Source organism: Schistocerca gregaria, chromosome 9 (assembly GCF_023897955.1).
Source record: "Schistocerca gregaria isolate iqSchGreg1 chromosome 9, iqSchGreg1.2, whole genome shotgun sequence".
NCBI classification, from domain to species: Eukaryota; Metazoa; Arthropoda; class Insecta; order Orthoptera; family Acrididae; genus Schistocerca; species Schistocerca gregaria.
In genome coordinates this window covers 83,464,762-83,480,696 of record NC_064928.1, presented here as the reverse complement: position 1 = coordinate 83,480,696, position 15,935 = coordinate 83,464,762, and the positions used below count along the sequence as shown (strand labels likewise).

General features: G+C 38.6%; 1 protein-coding gene across 3 annotated transcripts in view; it reads right to left on the bottom strand.

Moving 5' to 3' along the window:
• LOC126291833 (uncharacterized) overlaps window positions 1–15,935 on the bottom strand; it is a 272,033-nt gene that overhangs the window by 14,690 nt on the left and 241,408 nt on the right. For 2 of the 3 annotated variants that reach the window (XM_049985544.1, XM_049985545.1), the window contains one exon: window positions 14,281–14,443. In XM_049985544.1, the coding sequence (XP_049841501.1) occupies window positions 14,281–14,443 (163 nt within the window). Of the gene's footprint in view, window positions 1–14,280; window positions 14,444–15,935 lie in introns of those variants that run through there. The other variant, XM_049985546.1, reaches the window with a different exon arrangement.

Here is a 15,935-nt window from a genome sequence, read left to right as displayed (position 1 = left end):
TTGCATGTTGGAGTGGGTGTAGTCCCCAAGGATGGATACATACTTGTTTTGATCCATTGTGCCTTCCAGAAAGATGAGATCACACAGATCATAATTCTCCCTCCTCCAGCCTGGACCCTTCCGATGATTGTTGCACATATTTCATACCATACACACCAACAGCAATCTGTCCAATGTAGTATAAAACATGATTCTCCTGAAAAGGCCTTGTGTACCCATTCCGTTGATACCCAGTTGCAGTATTGACATGCTAATTCCAACTTTTGTCACCAATGAAGAGCAGTCAGTACGGGTGGATGAACCAGGTGCCTTATGCAGATGCCCATACACAGCAACTTTCACCAAACAGTCATTTAGAAAACACTGTTGGCAGTCCCTTGATTCATCTAGGCTGTCAGTTGCTCAATAGTTGCACATCTATCACCCATACAGATCTCTGCAGCCATGATTCAACACTGTGGTGAACCACAGTTGCCTCAATGCTGATTTTGGGTAGCAACATTTTGCCAAGCACAGTATACTTTAACCACAGTGACATGCTAACAATTTACCAACTTAGCCGTTTTGGAAATTGTAGTTTAACAGTACACTGTTGATCATGCCCAGTTTTGCTATATGAAGAATTGTCACATCAGCTGAAGATGTTCAAGATGTTTATATAAAAATAGGAGGTCAAATATCAACAGATCTATTGTGCATATCATATCTGTTCCTACACAGAGGGAGGAAAGATATAGCCACAGTGCGTGGAAGCCAGAAGAATGCTGACTATTTGCTCGGCATCTGATATGCAGTCCATGGACCCACAAGATGCAGACAAAATATACAGGATCATGGAATCTCTTAGGAAAAAAACAAATGATGTTCTTTGATTGTAATGTAAGAAAGTTTTGTATTATGGTTAGAGTGATGGTGCTATTGTCTGAGTTTTCATAGGAAAAGAATGTGTTAGCGTCACATTAATTGACTGAATTGTAAATGCAGTTATGCAATAAACATGTGGAAACAGATGACAAAGTTCAGCCATTGTTTGATGATTTGGTATAAGTTGTTAGTCAGAAGGCTTTAGGAATTTATGAAACAGAGAAGATGCTTTGGAGGAGTCTGCATAGGTTTGGCATAGCATAGCTGGCCCACAAACTTCACAGCAACTGGATTTCTGCTGCAAGATGGCGGAGATGATGTGTGTACAAGTGAGTAGTGTTCCTGCGAAAAACGAAAATACTATCGGTAAAAGTACAGTGTGTGTGAATTGTAGGGGCGAAGTTATGAAGTTAAATGAGTGTATTTCTAACCTTCAGCAAATCGTCAGTGTATTGAGTAGTGAGATCTCAGAACGTCGAAAAGAAATAAGTGAGTCATTAGTCAAACAAAAGGCCAGTTCTCTTACACAAATAAACTCTAACGAGTGGACAAATATACCATATAAAAACAGAGGTGTGAATACGAAAGCATTACCAGGGAGTAAAAACACCAAACAGATGGCGGTTAAAAACAAATTTCAAGTTCTTTCCGTGAGTGAAGAGGCGGATTTAGGCCTAACATCGGTAAGGGAACATGAACTTTTGAACCAACTTTGTAATCAGAATGGTGATACAGGCTCTGAGTTCAGCATTAACGCAAACAATGAATGTGCGAAATTGAGCATGCCATCTATTGTACATAATAATGGGACATCTATAGCACGTAGTAATGAAAAAGACACTATCAATCAAAATGTACAACAGTGCAAAGACGAAAGTAATGTATCATTTTTAACGGACAGTCACGGCAGAAAATTGGCGAGACTATTCAAAGAAAACACGAAATACGACGCAACAGGTTTTGTGAAGCCAGGAGCAACAGTAAAATACATTTTTGGTGTTGATTTACAAGACAAAATGTCGGGAAAAAATGACTATGTCGTGTGTATAGCGGGTGCAAATGATGTTGCGAAAAATGAAGCAAATAACTGTCTTACTGTACTACAGAAATTCCTGGAACGCAGTAAACAAAAAAATACGATAGTTGCAACATTACCACAGAGATATGATCTAATGTATCACTTGTGTGTAAAAAAAGAAATTCGTAAAACTAACATTAAAATAAAGCAGATGTGTTCTTTGTTTGGAAAATGTAGCGTCCTTGATGTAGGCCAAACACGGAATGCATCTAAATTATGAAGGGGAAAACTTTGTATGTAAAATGACAAATCAAATCATTGCGAACAGAGAGAGAGCGAACAGGAAAATTCCATGTACCGGTATGGAACCAGTCTCAGCAAAAGAAAAAGAAGGATCCTCAAAAGCAGCAGAATCGTCAGTGGCGGAACCAACAGCTAAAACAACATATTTAGCGGTAACTATTGCCCGTCCTAGACGCAACAGAAAACAAGCTCAGCGTTTTTTTTGATGAGTAACACGAGAGATGAGGATTCAAAGTTGCGTGAAGCATCTTCTCGTGTGTTCAATATGAGTTTACCACACCTCAAGCAATACTATCAACTAATGTACTGAAAAAAAGCCACTCCTAGCAAACATCACGCAAATGCAGAGGTGAGAAAAAATCAAACTTTGTCTTTATTCCACCAAAATATATGTAGCCTCAACAATAAAATAGACCAGTTGCTAATAAATTTAGAAGATGAGTGTGAAAGTGAGCCTGATATACTGTGTTTCTCAGAACATCACATTATGAGTGGGATCCACATGATACAGATTGAGAACTTTAGTTTAGCTACTCATTACTGTAGATCTGTTACGGTAAAAGGTGGTGTTGCAATATTTATAAAAAATAATATAGTGTATAAATCCATAGATTTAAGCAGATACTGTAATGAACAACATTTTGAGGTTTGTGGCATTGAGTTAACAGCAGACAGTGCAACTGTTATTGTTCTGGCTGTTTACAGGGCACCTGCTGGAAATCTAAATGTATTTCTAAAACAAACTGAATCACTTCTGGCCCATCTATGTAGGAAAACTAAATCTATCATTGTTATGGGTGACTTCAATGTGGACCTTTTAACAGAAAATAGAAACAAGACAGATTTTGAACATTTAATGTACTGTTACAATTTAGTACCAGTGGTGGACACTCCAACTAGAGTAACTGCCAGCTCTAGCACTTTAATAGATAATGTATTGGTAGATAAGGATATTTGCAATAATTTAACAATGAAAAATACTATAAATGGTCTCCTGATCATGAAGGGCAATTCCTCACTCTAAACCAAATGAATGTACAAAGAAAAGAACATTTCATTTGGAAAACATTTAGGATTATAAACAGACACACCACTGAAACCTTTAATCAGCAATTACGGCTTGTGGACTGATCTCCTGTATATGCTATAGTTGGTGTTATTTCAAAATCTAATATATTTATCAATGAAGTTATAAGCCTTTTTGAAGAAGCATGTCCTAAAAAATCAGTGAGAGAAAACCTGTTCAAATCTGGAAACAAGCCTTGGATTACTAAAGTCATCAAAATGTCTTGTAAAACAAGAAGAGAACTATATGCTGTAGCCACAAGTTCAAATGATTAACAGTAGGATTAAACACTATAAAATCTACAATAAAGTTCTGAATAAGACCATTCAGGCAGCAAAGAACATGTGCCTGAAGGCAGAAATTGACAACTCGAGCAATAAAGTAAAAACTATCTGGAAATTTGTAAAGAAGGAAAGGGGGAAAACGCAGTTTGTAGTGAAAATATGCAAATCAAAAGTGAAGGTAATCTTGTTAGCGATCCAAAAACAGTTGCAGACACATTCAACAACAATTTTTTAATAGTAACAGAAAAAATAGGTTTACAAGGGTCCATGAAGCAAGCCATCAATCTTTTGAAAGCTAGAGTTCCTGGTTCAGTACAACACATGAAGATAAAAACAGTCACTGTTCAAGAAATTGATAGAGTTATTAAATCCCTGAAAAGTAAAAACTCTGCTGTAATTGACAACATTTGTAACAAATTATTAAAATACTGCTCCAGCCATGTAAGTAATGTCCTTTGCCACATTTTTGATGCGTCACTTAAGCAAGGAGTAGTTCCTGAGAGGCTTAAGTATGCAGTTGTAAAACCGCTGTATAAGAATGGGGATAAGACGGATACTGCTAACTATAGGTCAATATCACTACTGACAAGCTTTTCAAAGGTTTTAGAGAAACTAATGCATGCCAGGATAGTTAATCATCTCAGTGAACACAATAGCTTCAGCAAAAGTCAGTTTGGATTTCAGAAAGGTTTGTCAATGGAAGATGCAATATTTGCATTTACTGGCAAACTCTTGGAATCTATCAACAAAATACTGAAAGTGATTGGTATATTTTGTGACCTAACAAAAGCATTTGACTGTGTAAATCACCAAATTCTTTTACAAAAAGCCGCACATCTCGGTATAAGTGGTGCAGGGAAATGGCTCGACTCATACCTGTCAAACAGGAAACAAAAAGTTGTAGTAGATAGTCAAGGTGGTGTTCCAGTATCTTCAGAATGGGGCACCATCACATGTGGAGTGCCACAGGGCTCCGTTCTGGGCACCCTACTTTTTATTATATTTATAAATGATCTTACTCTCTCTACAGAATATTGTAGATTCACCATTTTCGCAGATGACGCTACACTACTTATTGATTATTCAGTAGATAAACTTGAGGTAATGGCAAATAAGGTTTTAATGAAACGGTGAACTGGTTCATCATTAATGGCCTTATTTTAAATTACTGTAAAACAAACTACATTCAGTTGCACAAAACATCCAAAGATGAGGATATATTTGTAAAGATAGGTGAGCAGACAATAACCAGGATAGATTCTCAAAACACCTAGGCTTGCATATTGATAGCAAACTGAATTGGTCAAACCACATCGTGGATCTGGGCAAAAGACTAAGTTGAGCAACATACGCATTGTGCATTGTTTCTTCTTATAGAAATATGGAAACCATGAAGTCAGTGTATTATGGTTACTTTCATGCAATTATGGCATTTGGAATTATATTTTGGGGAAATCAGCCACGGGCTAAAAAAGTACTGTGTGTACAAAAAAAAAGAGCCACAAGTCCATCCTAGAGCCACATGCAGGAATCTTTTTAAGAAGCTTGAAATACTTATATCCACTGCGCAATATGTATTCTTGTTGATGTGCTTCATAAGGAAAGAAAAATCCATCTTTAAGCTGAATAGTGCATATCACAGTCACAATACTAGAAGGAAACATGATATCCACTATGAACAGCCAAATCTAAGTATGGTGCAGAAAGGAGTCCATTTCAGTGGCTGTAAGATTTTTAATGCCCTCCCTTCAAGAATTAAGTGTTTGGTAGATGATGATCTCTTGTTTAAAAAAAAAAAACCTTAAGGCAGTTCCTATTGGAAGGATCATTTTATACATCAGAATAGTTCCTGAACTACAGTGTTTAACATTTCTTGTTTTGTAAATTGCAAATGTATGCCCAAATTTGTATTTGTAATACCGAATATTTTTATTGTAAACATATATTTTGCAATATTTATTTCTCTGTAACACTTATTATTTTATAATCTTTATCTATCTCTAAAATGTATTTTTGTAGTGGGACCTAAGTTACTGTTTACTGTTTTTTGTTTTGTAATCTTTATCACAGTCAAGGCAGCCTGTAAAAGGAAAGAGAAGGCGTATCAAAAATGGCTACATACTAGAACTCAGGTAGACAGAGAAACTTATGTTGAAGAAAGAAACAAAGCCAAACAGATAATTGCAGCATCCAAGAAGAAATCTTGGGAAGACTTTGGAAACAGGTTGGAGACTATGGATCAAGCTGCTGGAAAACCATTCTGTAGTGTAATTAGCAGTCTTCGAAAGGGAGGTAAGAAGGAAATGACAAGTATTTTGGACAGATCAGGAAAACTGCTGGTGAATCCTGTGGATGCCTTGGGCGGACGGAGGGAATATTTTGAAGAGTTGCTCAATGTAGGTGAAAATACGATCAGTAATGTTTCAGATTTCGAGGTAGAATGGGATAGGAATGATGATGGAAATAGGATCACATTTGAGGAAGTGGAGAAAATGGTCAATAGATTGCAGTGCAATAAAGCAGCTGGGGTGGATGAAATTAAGTCGGAACTCATCAAATACAGTGGAATGTCAGGTCTTAAATGGCTACACAGGATAATTGAAATGGCCTGGGAGTCGGGACAGGTTCCATCAGACTGGACAAAAGCAGTAATCACACCAATCTTTAAACATGGAAACAGGAAAGATTGTAACAATTACAGAGGTATCTCTTTAATCAGCATTGTGGGTAAAATCTTCTCAGGTTTGTTGAAAGAAAAGTGCGAGTATTAGTTGAGGACCAATGGTATGAAAATCAGTGTGGGTTTAGGCCTCTTAGAGGTTGTCAGGAAAAGATCTTTAGCTTATTGCAAATAATGGAGAAGTGTTACGAGTGGAACAGGGAATTGTATCTCTGCTTTACACATCTAGAAAAGGCATATGACCGGGTTCCTAGGAGGAAGTTATTGTCTGTTCTACGAGATAACAGAATAGGAGGCAAACTTTTGTAAGCAATTACAGGTCTTTACATGGATAGTCAGGCAGCAGTTGGAGTTGACAGTAAATTGAGTTCATGGTTCAGAGTAGTTTCAGGGGTAAGACCAGGCTGCAACCTGTCTCCACTGTTGTTCGTATTATCTACGGATCATATGTTGAAAACAATAAACTGGCTGGGTGAGATTAAGATATGTGAACACAAAATAAGCAGTCTTGCATATGCGGATGACTTAGTTGTGATGGCAGATTCGATTGAAAGTTTGCAAAGTAATATTTCAGAGCTAGATCAGAAATGTAAGGACTATGGTATGAAGATTAGCATCTCCAAAACGAAAGTAATGTCAGTGGGAAATAAATATAAACGGATTGAGTACCAAATAGGAGGAACAAAGTTAGAACAGGTGGACGGTTTCAAGTACTTAGAATGCATATTCTCAGAGGATGGCAACATAGTGAAAGAACTGGAAGCAAGGTGTAGCAAAGGTACTGCAGTGAGCACTCAGCTACGATCTACTCTCTTCTGCAAGAAGGAAGTCATGGTACTGACTATCTGTGCGCCGATCAATCTTTCGACCAACTTTGTTGTATGGGAGCGAAAGCTGAGTGGATTCAGGTTACCTTATCAACAAGGTTGAGGTTATGGATACGAAAATACCTAGGATGATTGCAGGTACTAGTAGATGGGAACAATGGCAGGAGGGTGTCCACAATGAGGAAATCAAAGAAAAACTGGGAATGAACTCTATAGATGTAGCAGTCAGGGCGAACAGGCTTAGATGGTGGGGTCATGTTACATGCATGGGAGAAGCAAGGTTACCCAAGAGACTCATGGGTTCAGCAGTAGAAGGTAGGAGGAGTCGGGGCAGACCAAGGAGAAGGTACCTAGATTCGGTTAAGAATGATTTTGAAGTAATAGGTTTAACATCAGAAGAGGCACCAATGTTAGCACTGATTAGGGGATCGTGGAGGAATTTTATAAGGGGGCTATGCTCCAGACTGAACGCTGAAAGGCATAATCAGTCTTAAATGATGATGATGATGAATCTCTATCTATCTCTAAAATGTATTTTTTTTGTAGTGGGACTATTTACTGTTTTTGTTTTGTTTCATGTATTATCATGAATTCTGGCCAAAAGCTTGTGAAATTGACATGTTCCATATCCTGTGATAGTGCCACAACATGGATTACCGGAACAAGAGATAAATAAAAAAATAAAATAAATAAATACTAGCCAGATTCATCAGAAAAGAGGTAATCCTTTAACAGAACATTGTGATGCACAGTACAGGATGCAAGTGAAATAGTACCACATGTTACCAAACTAAACTGGACTAACTAACATGACCAGAATCCAAGCAGATACTTATTATTTTATTTTTCATTGTAAAATGCTTCCTTTATTGGCCCAAAAGCCAATGACCATGCCCTTTTGGACATCAGATAAATCATTCCATTTCCACGTTATGAAAATGACTGCACAGTTTCCACTTCTTCCTGAAGCAACTTCTATACCATCCACTGCTGGTGCTGCCAACTGCTGCCTCTCAGTCGTAATTGCTCATTGACATCTAATGTAGGCAATAGTCACATAAATGTCACTCGGCTATGTATTTCAATAACATGACTAGTAGTGAAAATAAGCAGAACAGATCATTAATCTTGTTTTTAGGCAAATACAAAGATAACTGTATGTGCAAAATATGCTGCTCTTGGCATCTGTATTAATTAATTCACCCCCCCCCCCCCCTCTCTCTCTCTCTCTCTCTCTCTCTCTCTCTCTCTCTCTCTCACACACACACACACACACACACACACACACACACACACACACACACAGAGAGAGAGAGAGAGAGAGAGAGAGAGAGAGAGAGAGAGAGAGAGAGAGAGAGAGAGAGAGAGAGTTCAACAAATTATTTCCAAACTGTTTCGTTGTCATTATACTCTTGATAGCACAAGGGAAAAATGAAGGCATAAATCTTACTTTGTGAGCTATTATTTCTCTTCTTTTATTGAGTTTGTCATTTCTCCCCAAGTAGGTAAAATATTTTTGCTTTCAGAGGTGAAAGTTAAGAGGGCAGATCTTGCTGCAGAAAGGAATGTCTTTGTTTTAATGACTGCCACCCCAACTCTCATATCATATCCGTGATCCCATCTTACACTTTTTGTGATAATACAAAATGAGCTCCCTTGTTTGAATTTTTTCAGTTCATCTGTCAATCCTGTACTGACACACAGCTATGCCTTTGATCTTGCCTTGTTAACATTCTAGCAAAATATAACTGTTCTAATTTGGATGTTCTTTCAATAGCATGTTTCCATGATTTACCATTCCCTTTTACACTGCTTACCTTCTAGTATTACTTGATTGGCATATCATATTCAATGAAGAACAAATCCTCAATATACTATCTGGTAAAAATCCCATACCACACAGGGATACTCGCAAAGAGGACAGACACACGTAATGTACGCGGGTTCATATAACTAAAGGCTGCCTGTGTCTGTTTATGATACCACCAGATAATCAGTGTCTTATCTGAAATTCTTTAAAAGGAATGTGTATGAGACTAAGCCTTGAACTGTTTCTTATGTGTTTGTTGCACATCTTGTCAGCTGCAGTGCAGGCTCTCTAGTGAGGCTTAGTTCAGGCTCGACTGCTGTCAGCAGAGGACATTATATTTCAAAACAAAATTAAATGTTGTTTATTTAAATTATGAGTAGGAATGGACTTGATACCAAACCCTTTGGAATTTTACAATTAATGTTATCCCAATGAGAATTTAATTTTATTTCTACAGTGCAGTTTCTCAATGTGACCAGTTGCATTTTGATATGGAGGCAGGACTTCCCATGCAAGAGGGATGTCTTTAATGCTATAAAATTTTAGTTACTCCCAGTTTACACAATCAATTCAGTGGGTACATCTATGGGATATATGCAAATAGTTTTTTTATCTCTTTGAAAGCAAGCTGAAAGTTACAAGGGAATCACGTTCCATTGTAGGACAGTTTCTCAAAATTTCTTTAGAATGTATTGTTTTTTTGTATTTTTCACTCAATCACTTTTCTATTATACAATCATAAACAGCTTCAGCCTTGCAAGGCCATCTTCAGATTCTTCAGAGAACAGAAGGGCTTAAATTAAGATCCGAAATGAGTGCAATTATTTTCATTATACCTGAAGTACTAAAGTGCTATTACATTGCATATGGTTTGTACCTATGGGCAGCATTTGATAAACAAGTGTTTACGCATTGTCAGCTAAACATAAAATCAGACATCAGGGAATTACATACATTGTTTCCCTTCCTTAATCTTTGCATTAGGTGCATGCATCCTCTATAAGACAGTCTTCAGCCTTAAAAACCATAAAATATGACAATAATTACAATCATAGTTCAGTCAGTTATTCATCAAATATTTAAGTAAATACAGGTTGCTGAAACAGTAAAATCTTTTTAGAACAAAGTAAAGTTTTTATAATAAAAGAGCCATAGTAGCATTCTTTATGATTTATTTTTCACTTCAGGCTGCTAGATGTTTACGCCACTGCACATAGGCTTAGGAGAGATGACACAGAATGAATAATCAGGACAGTTTCTTCACTGGCACTTGTCTTCCACCTGTGAAGAATTTACGTTAGCTGCATAGATGTTAGAAAACACAGACCCAGCCCGGACAGCACAGTGCAGTCCCTGTTTGCAAACTGGCTCCTGATGAGCTGGAGCATGTATGCCTGTAGCGACAAACCTATCTAAGTAAATCATTATACATATTAAAATATGCATTTTAACCTGTTCTTTGTATTTTGTATCATACATCTCCAGTTCGTCCAAATGTTAAACTGTCTACATTTTCTGAGATGTAAAATTTTTAGTTGTTGGGCAATGATACCAGTATCACGTCCATGGCATGTGCAGACAGCATCTGATCAGGTCAAGTATGCCACCATGAAATATGTAGACAGATCATCAGATAGAACTGAGTACATATTTTAAAAGAAAAGAAAAGAGAGAGAGAGAAAGAGAGTTAAAATTTGCATTCAGCACAGCAGATAACATAAAAACATGAGTCTGGCACATTTTGCCATATATGAGTAATAAATATGGGAAATCTGAGGTCTACAAAATATCATGCCACGATTGTGATAACTGCTATGTTGTCCAGACAGGCAGGTCCTTTGACTTGAGATTCGAAGAACATATCTGCACCAGCAATTAAATAGCATTAGGTTTTCAAATGCAAAAGGAGGAACATGATAATGGTAGCACTGACAAACAACAAAAAATGTTTCATAATGTCAAAAGAAGTGAACAGTTAGATTCACTCACTCCGTCTTCAGGCCACGAGTGGCCTTCCCGGACCATCCGACCGCCGTGTCATCCTCAGTGGAGGATACAGAAAGGAGGAGCATGGGGTCAGCACACCACTCTCCCGCTCGGTATGATGATAGGGATGTCTTCGGAGACCAACTGTATGGTGTCAGTGATAGAAAATCCGAAAGCTTGAAAGGCATCCAAACCAAAAAGGTTAGCAGAGCTCGCATCACTGACAACAACAAAATTAATACGCCGAGTGACTGATTTGTAAGTCACATCGGTAGTGAATGGACCCAGTAGGGGAATGAACTGTTTACCATAAACGCGGAGACGCCAGTAAACTGGTGCCAACGGGGGCGACCCAAGGTCGGAGCAAGTTTGTGCATTCAACAAAGAAACTGCCGCGCCCGTATCGACTTGCAGTTGTAATCGGCGCGATCGAACTGACACCTTGATAAAGAGTTTGTGGGCCGATGCGTCGAGAGCCTGGCCCGATGAAACTTCCTGAATGTCAACGTCCGTGTCCTCTGTAACTGCTTCCTTCGATTCTTTCGAGGCTGAGCAGCAAACTTTAGCAATGTGTCCTTTTTTATTACATTTGCGACAAACGGCCCAATGCTGAGGGCACTCCGACCGATCGTGATGTATATAGCACGACGCACAGGACGGTAACAGGGGCTGGCAGCCGGAACTCTGTTTACGCGCCATGCGGGAGCGGCCGTAACGGCCGGATTGTTCCACTCGTACATTGTGCACCCCGGACGCAGCAGACGGGGCCGCATCGCCCTGAGCTGCCGCGACGATGCACCACGCTTCCCACTGTTGACTGGCGGCGTGAGAGACTTCATACGGTTGAGAAATTGACAGGACTTCCTCGAGGGAAGTGTCTTCTAACTGCAGGGCCCGTTGCCGGACCTCCCTATCAGGGGCCGAACGCACAATGACGTCGCGCACCATAACGTGGGCATACGACTCTCACGACTGCTCCGTGACGAAATGACACTTGCGACTAAGACCGTGCAGGGTAGCGGCCCACGCCCGGTAAGACTGATAGGGCTGCTTCTTGCATTGACAGAACTCCATCCTAGCAGCCACAACATGCTTGCGGCGGCGATAATACGAAGACATTATGAACACAATGCGTCAAAAGACAAGGCGCTAGCTGCCGCAGAACTTGATACAGCGAGGGAGATATCCAAGACAAGAAAAGAGCACGAAATACCTCCGCATCGGCAACATGAAATGCCTGGAAACGCTGCCGAAGGCGATGTTCATACGTGTCCCAATCCTCCGCCGTCGCGTCATATGGGGGAAAGGGAGGAGGGAATGGTGCTGGAGCAGACAGCCTGGAAAGCAACGCCGGAAGCACTTGTTTCATGGTGGCCATGAGCTCCGTCTGCTGCGCAACCAAAACCCGCACTAAATCTTCCATGCCGCGGATAAGCTGCGAAACCGGAACAACGACGCAACATGCGGAAGAACGACCCTACTCGTCGCCAATTCTGTAGTAACACGGTTCATGTTTTACATCGCACTTCAGAGTAGACCGGGAACTGTCTCATAGGCATGCCCGATGTGAAATCTGGGCACCATCCGTGCTGCCTGAGTTGTTGTTGTTGTTGTTCCGCTGGCACAGGTCGCGGCTGAATTCTCGCGTGCCCTTTGGTGGACGTGACTCTATTTGCGGCAACTACCGTCCGTGACACGCCGTGCCGATGTGCGCCTACCGCGATCTTTCTGGTGGCTACTGCATGTATACTTCAATATTTATGACTTGGTTGAGTTAGTCGCTGCTTCCTGTATACATGCTCCAGCTGACCAGAGGCCACCTTGTGAATGAGTGCAGCACTGTACAGTCTGGGCAACATCTGCATTTCCCAATATCTACCCAGCTAATGCATACAGTTTAAGCTAGAAGAAGAGAGCCAGCAAGCTGCACTATGTTGTTGTAGTGTAAACATCTAACGGGCTGAAGTGCAGTGCCTAAAGACACCGAAAAATATACCATAAAGATTGAACTCTTTCATTGTAAAGGCTTCACTTTGTTCTAAATAGATTTTATTGTTCAAATGACCTGTGTTTACTTTTTTATTTGATGAGTAACTGACTGTAATATTATTTCAATAAATGTCCTGTTTTATGGTTTTTATATATGTTGTCTTATTGAGGATTTGTGCATCTTGTCGAATGAGTAGGAATGGAGAAGTACCCTTGGCTGTATATGCAGAACTTACTGATTTCTGATTTTATGTTTAGTTGACAATGCATGAACACTTATCTATTAAATGCTGTCCACAAGTATGGCTGACAAGCATTGTAATAGCAGTTTAGTAAGCTCAGAAGTAAATCTACTGAAAATAATTGCACTTATTGCAGGTCTTAATTTAAGATTTTCTGTTGTCTGTTGTAGCACATGAATAAGGCCTTTAAAGGTCAAAACTAGTTATGATTGTATAAAGAAAGTGATCGAATCAAAAAATCAGTCACCATCCCTCCAAATGGGATGTCATTTTTTTCAATTTCTGAAGAAGAATGGAATTGGTGAACAGTGATTGCAGTTAGAGATAATTTACTCTCTTGGGTTTTTACGATGGTGTAAATGGTGCATATTTTCCTTGTCTATCAGGGACTGTGAGAGGGTACAAAAAAAAAAAACCTAGAATAACATTGTCATAGGCAGAGTTGTACAGTATTCATCTCTGTCACTAGGTGCTCATAGTGCAACTCATTGCCAGTTCAGTGCTCCCTGTGTTGTGGACATGGCTTGTTCTGTTCCTCTGCAGTGATTGTTTTTGTTCATGCTGTTTTGTTCATGTTTCATTTTTTATGATGGAAAATTTCAGCGAACAATGGTTCAGTGAATTTAATGGAAGATTTGGGAATGAAAAGAGTTGATGCCAAGTTTGTTCCTTGGGTTCTGACTGACAATCGAAAGGAACATCGAGTTGAAACATCTCGTGTTTTGAAACAACGGCTTGAAACTGATCCAGATTTTCTGTCAAAGATCATTACTGTTGATGAGTCATTGTGCTATGGTTATGACCCATAAACAGTCAAACCAATGGAAGGCGACACATCACAGAGGGGAGAGGGAGAGAATGAAAACTTTGCTAGCACATCAAAGGATGAGCTACAAAATTTAGTCTCTTTATTGTGTGTGTCTTTTGATAACTCACCTCAACACTTTTTTCATTGAGTAGTTCCTTTTATTCCTAAATTATGAACTTTAATTTTAAATATATCAATTGTAATCTTCCATTCTTCTTTTCACCATTTACAAATGACAGTTCCATTCAACGATAATTAATACATTAGGACTATCTTGACAAGCATGTCAAAGCAAAATGATAATATCAGATGTACTAAAAATGTAAAAAGCAACTCCAACACACTTCAATAACTAAATCCTAACTACTAAATTCAAGAGTGGTGGAAAAATCTTTAGACTTACTCAATGGATTCAAGGTATGAATTCAAACCAGGTCCTGTTGTGCCATGTGCAATACATGAATTACACTCATAAATGGGTATTAAATAACGCTGTTGACAAGAGCTCCGATCCTGTATAGTTTTCCCACATTTTATACATTTTATTGGAAAACCACATTCAAATGCTGAAAAGGACATACAAAGTACTTTAGAAAAACATACCAACAAGCACATATATTGGATAAGTTATATGTTCTTAAACACAGTTGATTCATGTAATGTACTGATACCACATACTTATTATTTAATCAGTGAAAGATTTTCAGCGAATTAAAGTGTTTTACTGAAATTTAAGTCGCTGGCAAACAATACAGACAGTTACTTTTAATGATATCTTGTTAGGAAATATATTTTCCTGTGTGCAGATGGGCCGATGATTCCACCTTTACACAATATTTCAATATTTCCACAGCTGGCATAATCACCCTCATATTGTAACTGCAAAAGCAGATAAAAATAACTAGCCAGATTGTCAAAATATTCTACATAACAAATGAAGTTGTCAGCATATCTGAAAACCTAAAAACAAGGAAGTAAATCTTGGTTTAGATATTTTCAGTATCAGCCGTTTTGCTTCTAGACAAATTATTTTTAAAATTGGTGCCAGGTACAACTGAGACATCATTTGTATATAAGTGGAAACAGTAATATTATGTATTTATGCATCTTATGCACAACTTTTTCACACACAGCACAGCAAGAACAAACAACTTGTTCACATCTGCTAAAGTTTTTTTTTTTAATCTTTTTTTAACAGTATTAACATTTATCCAGGTCATATCAATTTCATTTCATTTCAGCAGTTTGTTTGTTGTCTGGCTGATTCAATCACATACATTCTCAAATGTTATATGTATTCAAAATTCTGTATTAGAGAAGGAAAGTTGCTATTCACCATATAGCGGAGATGCTAAGTTACAGACACAACAAAAAGATTCTCACAATTATATATTTCAGCCATTTAAGTCTTTGTCTTTGTGGTTTCAGTTGCCTGAGACAGTCATGTTTGCGAGTGTTTGTGTGTGTGTGTGTGTGTGTGTGTGTGTGTGTGTGTGTGTGTGTGCGAGCGCGCGCGCGCTAATATTGTTACATTCCTTCCTGGATTTTCCATTGTGTGATTGCTTTTATTTTACATTGCATTCTATGTGCTGCAGTTGTTCAGGCATGATAGTAATAGTTGTCATTCTCTTAGCTCTTAATGTGCCACACATGCCAAATGAGATGTAATTTTTATCCCACGCGATGACAGCCTAGTTACCTACTGCAATTCATAACTATTGATAGAAAGAGCTGTCATTACCTCTAATTTTTGTATTGCTGACCACCAATTTCAAACTGTGGCTAAATATCTTCAGTGAACATATGATATACTGTACTCCTATGTATACAAAAATATTATTTCTTGGTTTGTGTTTCTTACTTGAAAAGTTCTCTTAAGTTTTGCATTTATGTTCTCATTTTCTGTTATTTCTTACATGCTGGAGGCAATGAGCAGCAGACAGATACATTGAAAAGTTTCTTTGGAACACACACAGTTTCTCTATAAAATAAAGCTGCAAATGAAATAGAGAGACGTACAAAAATATATGTAACCTCCTGAGAGATTAAGTGCCGGAC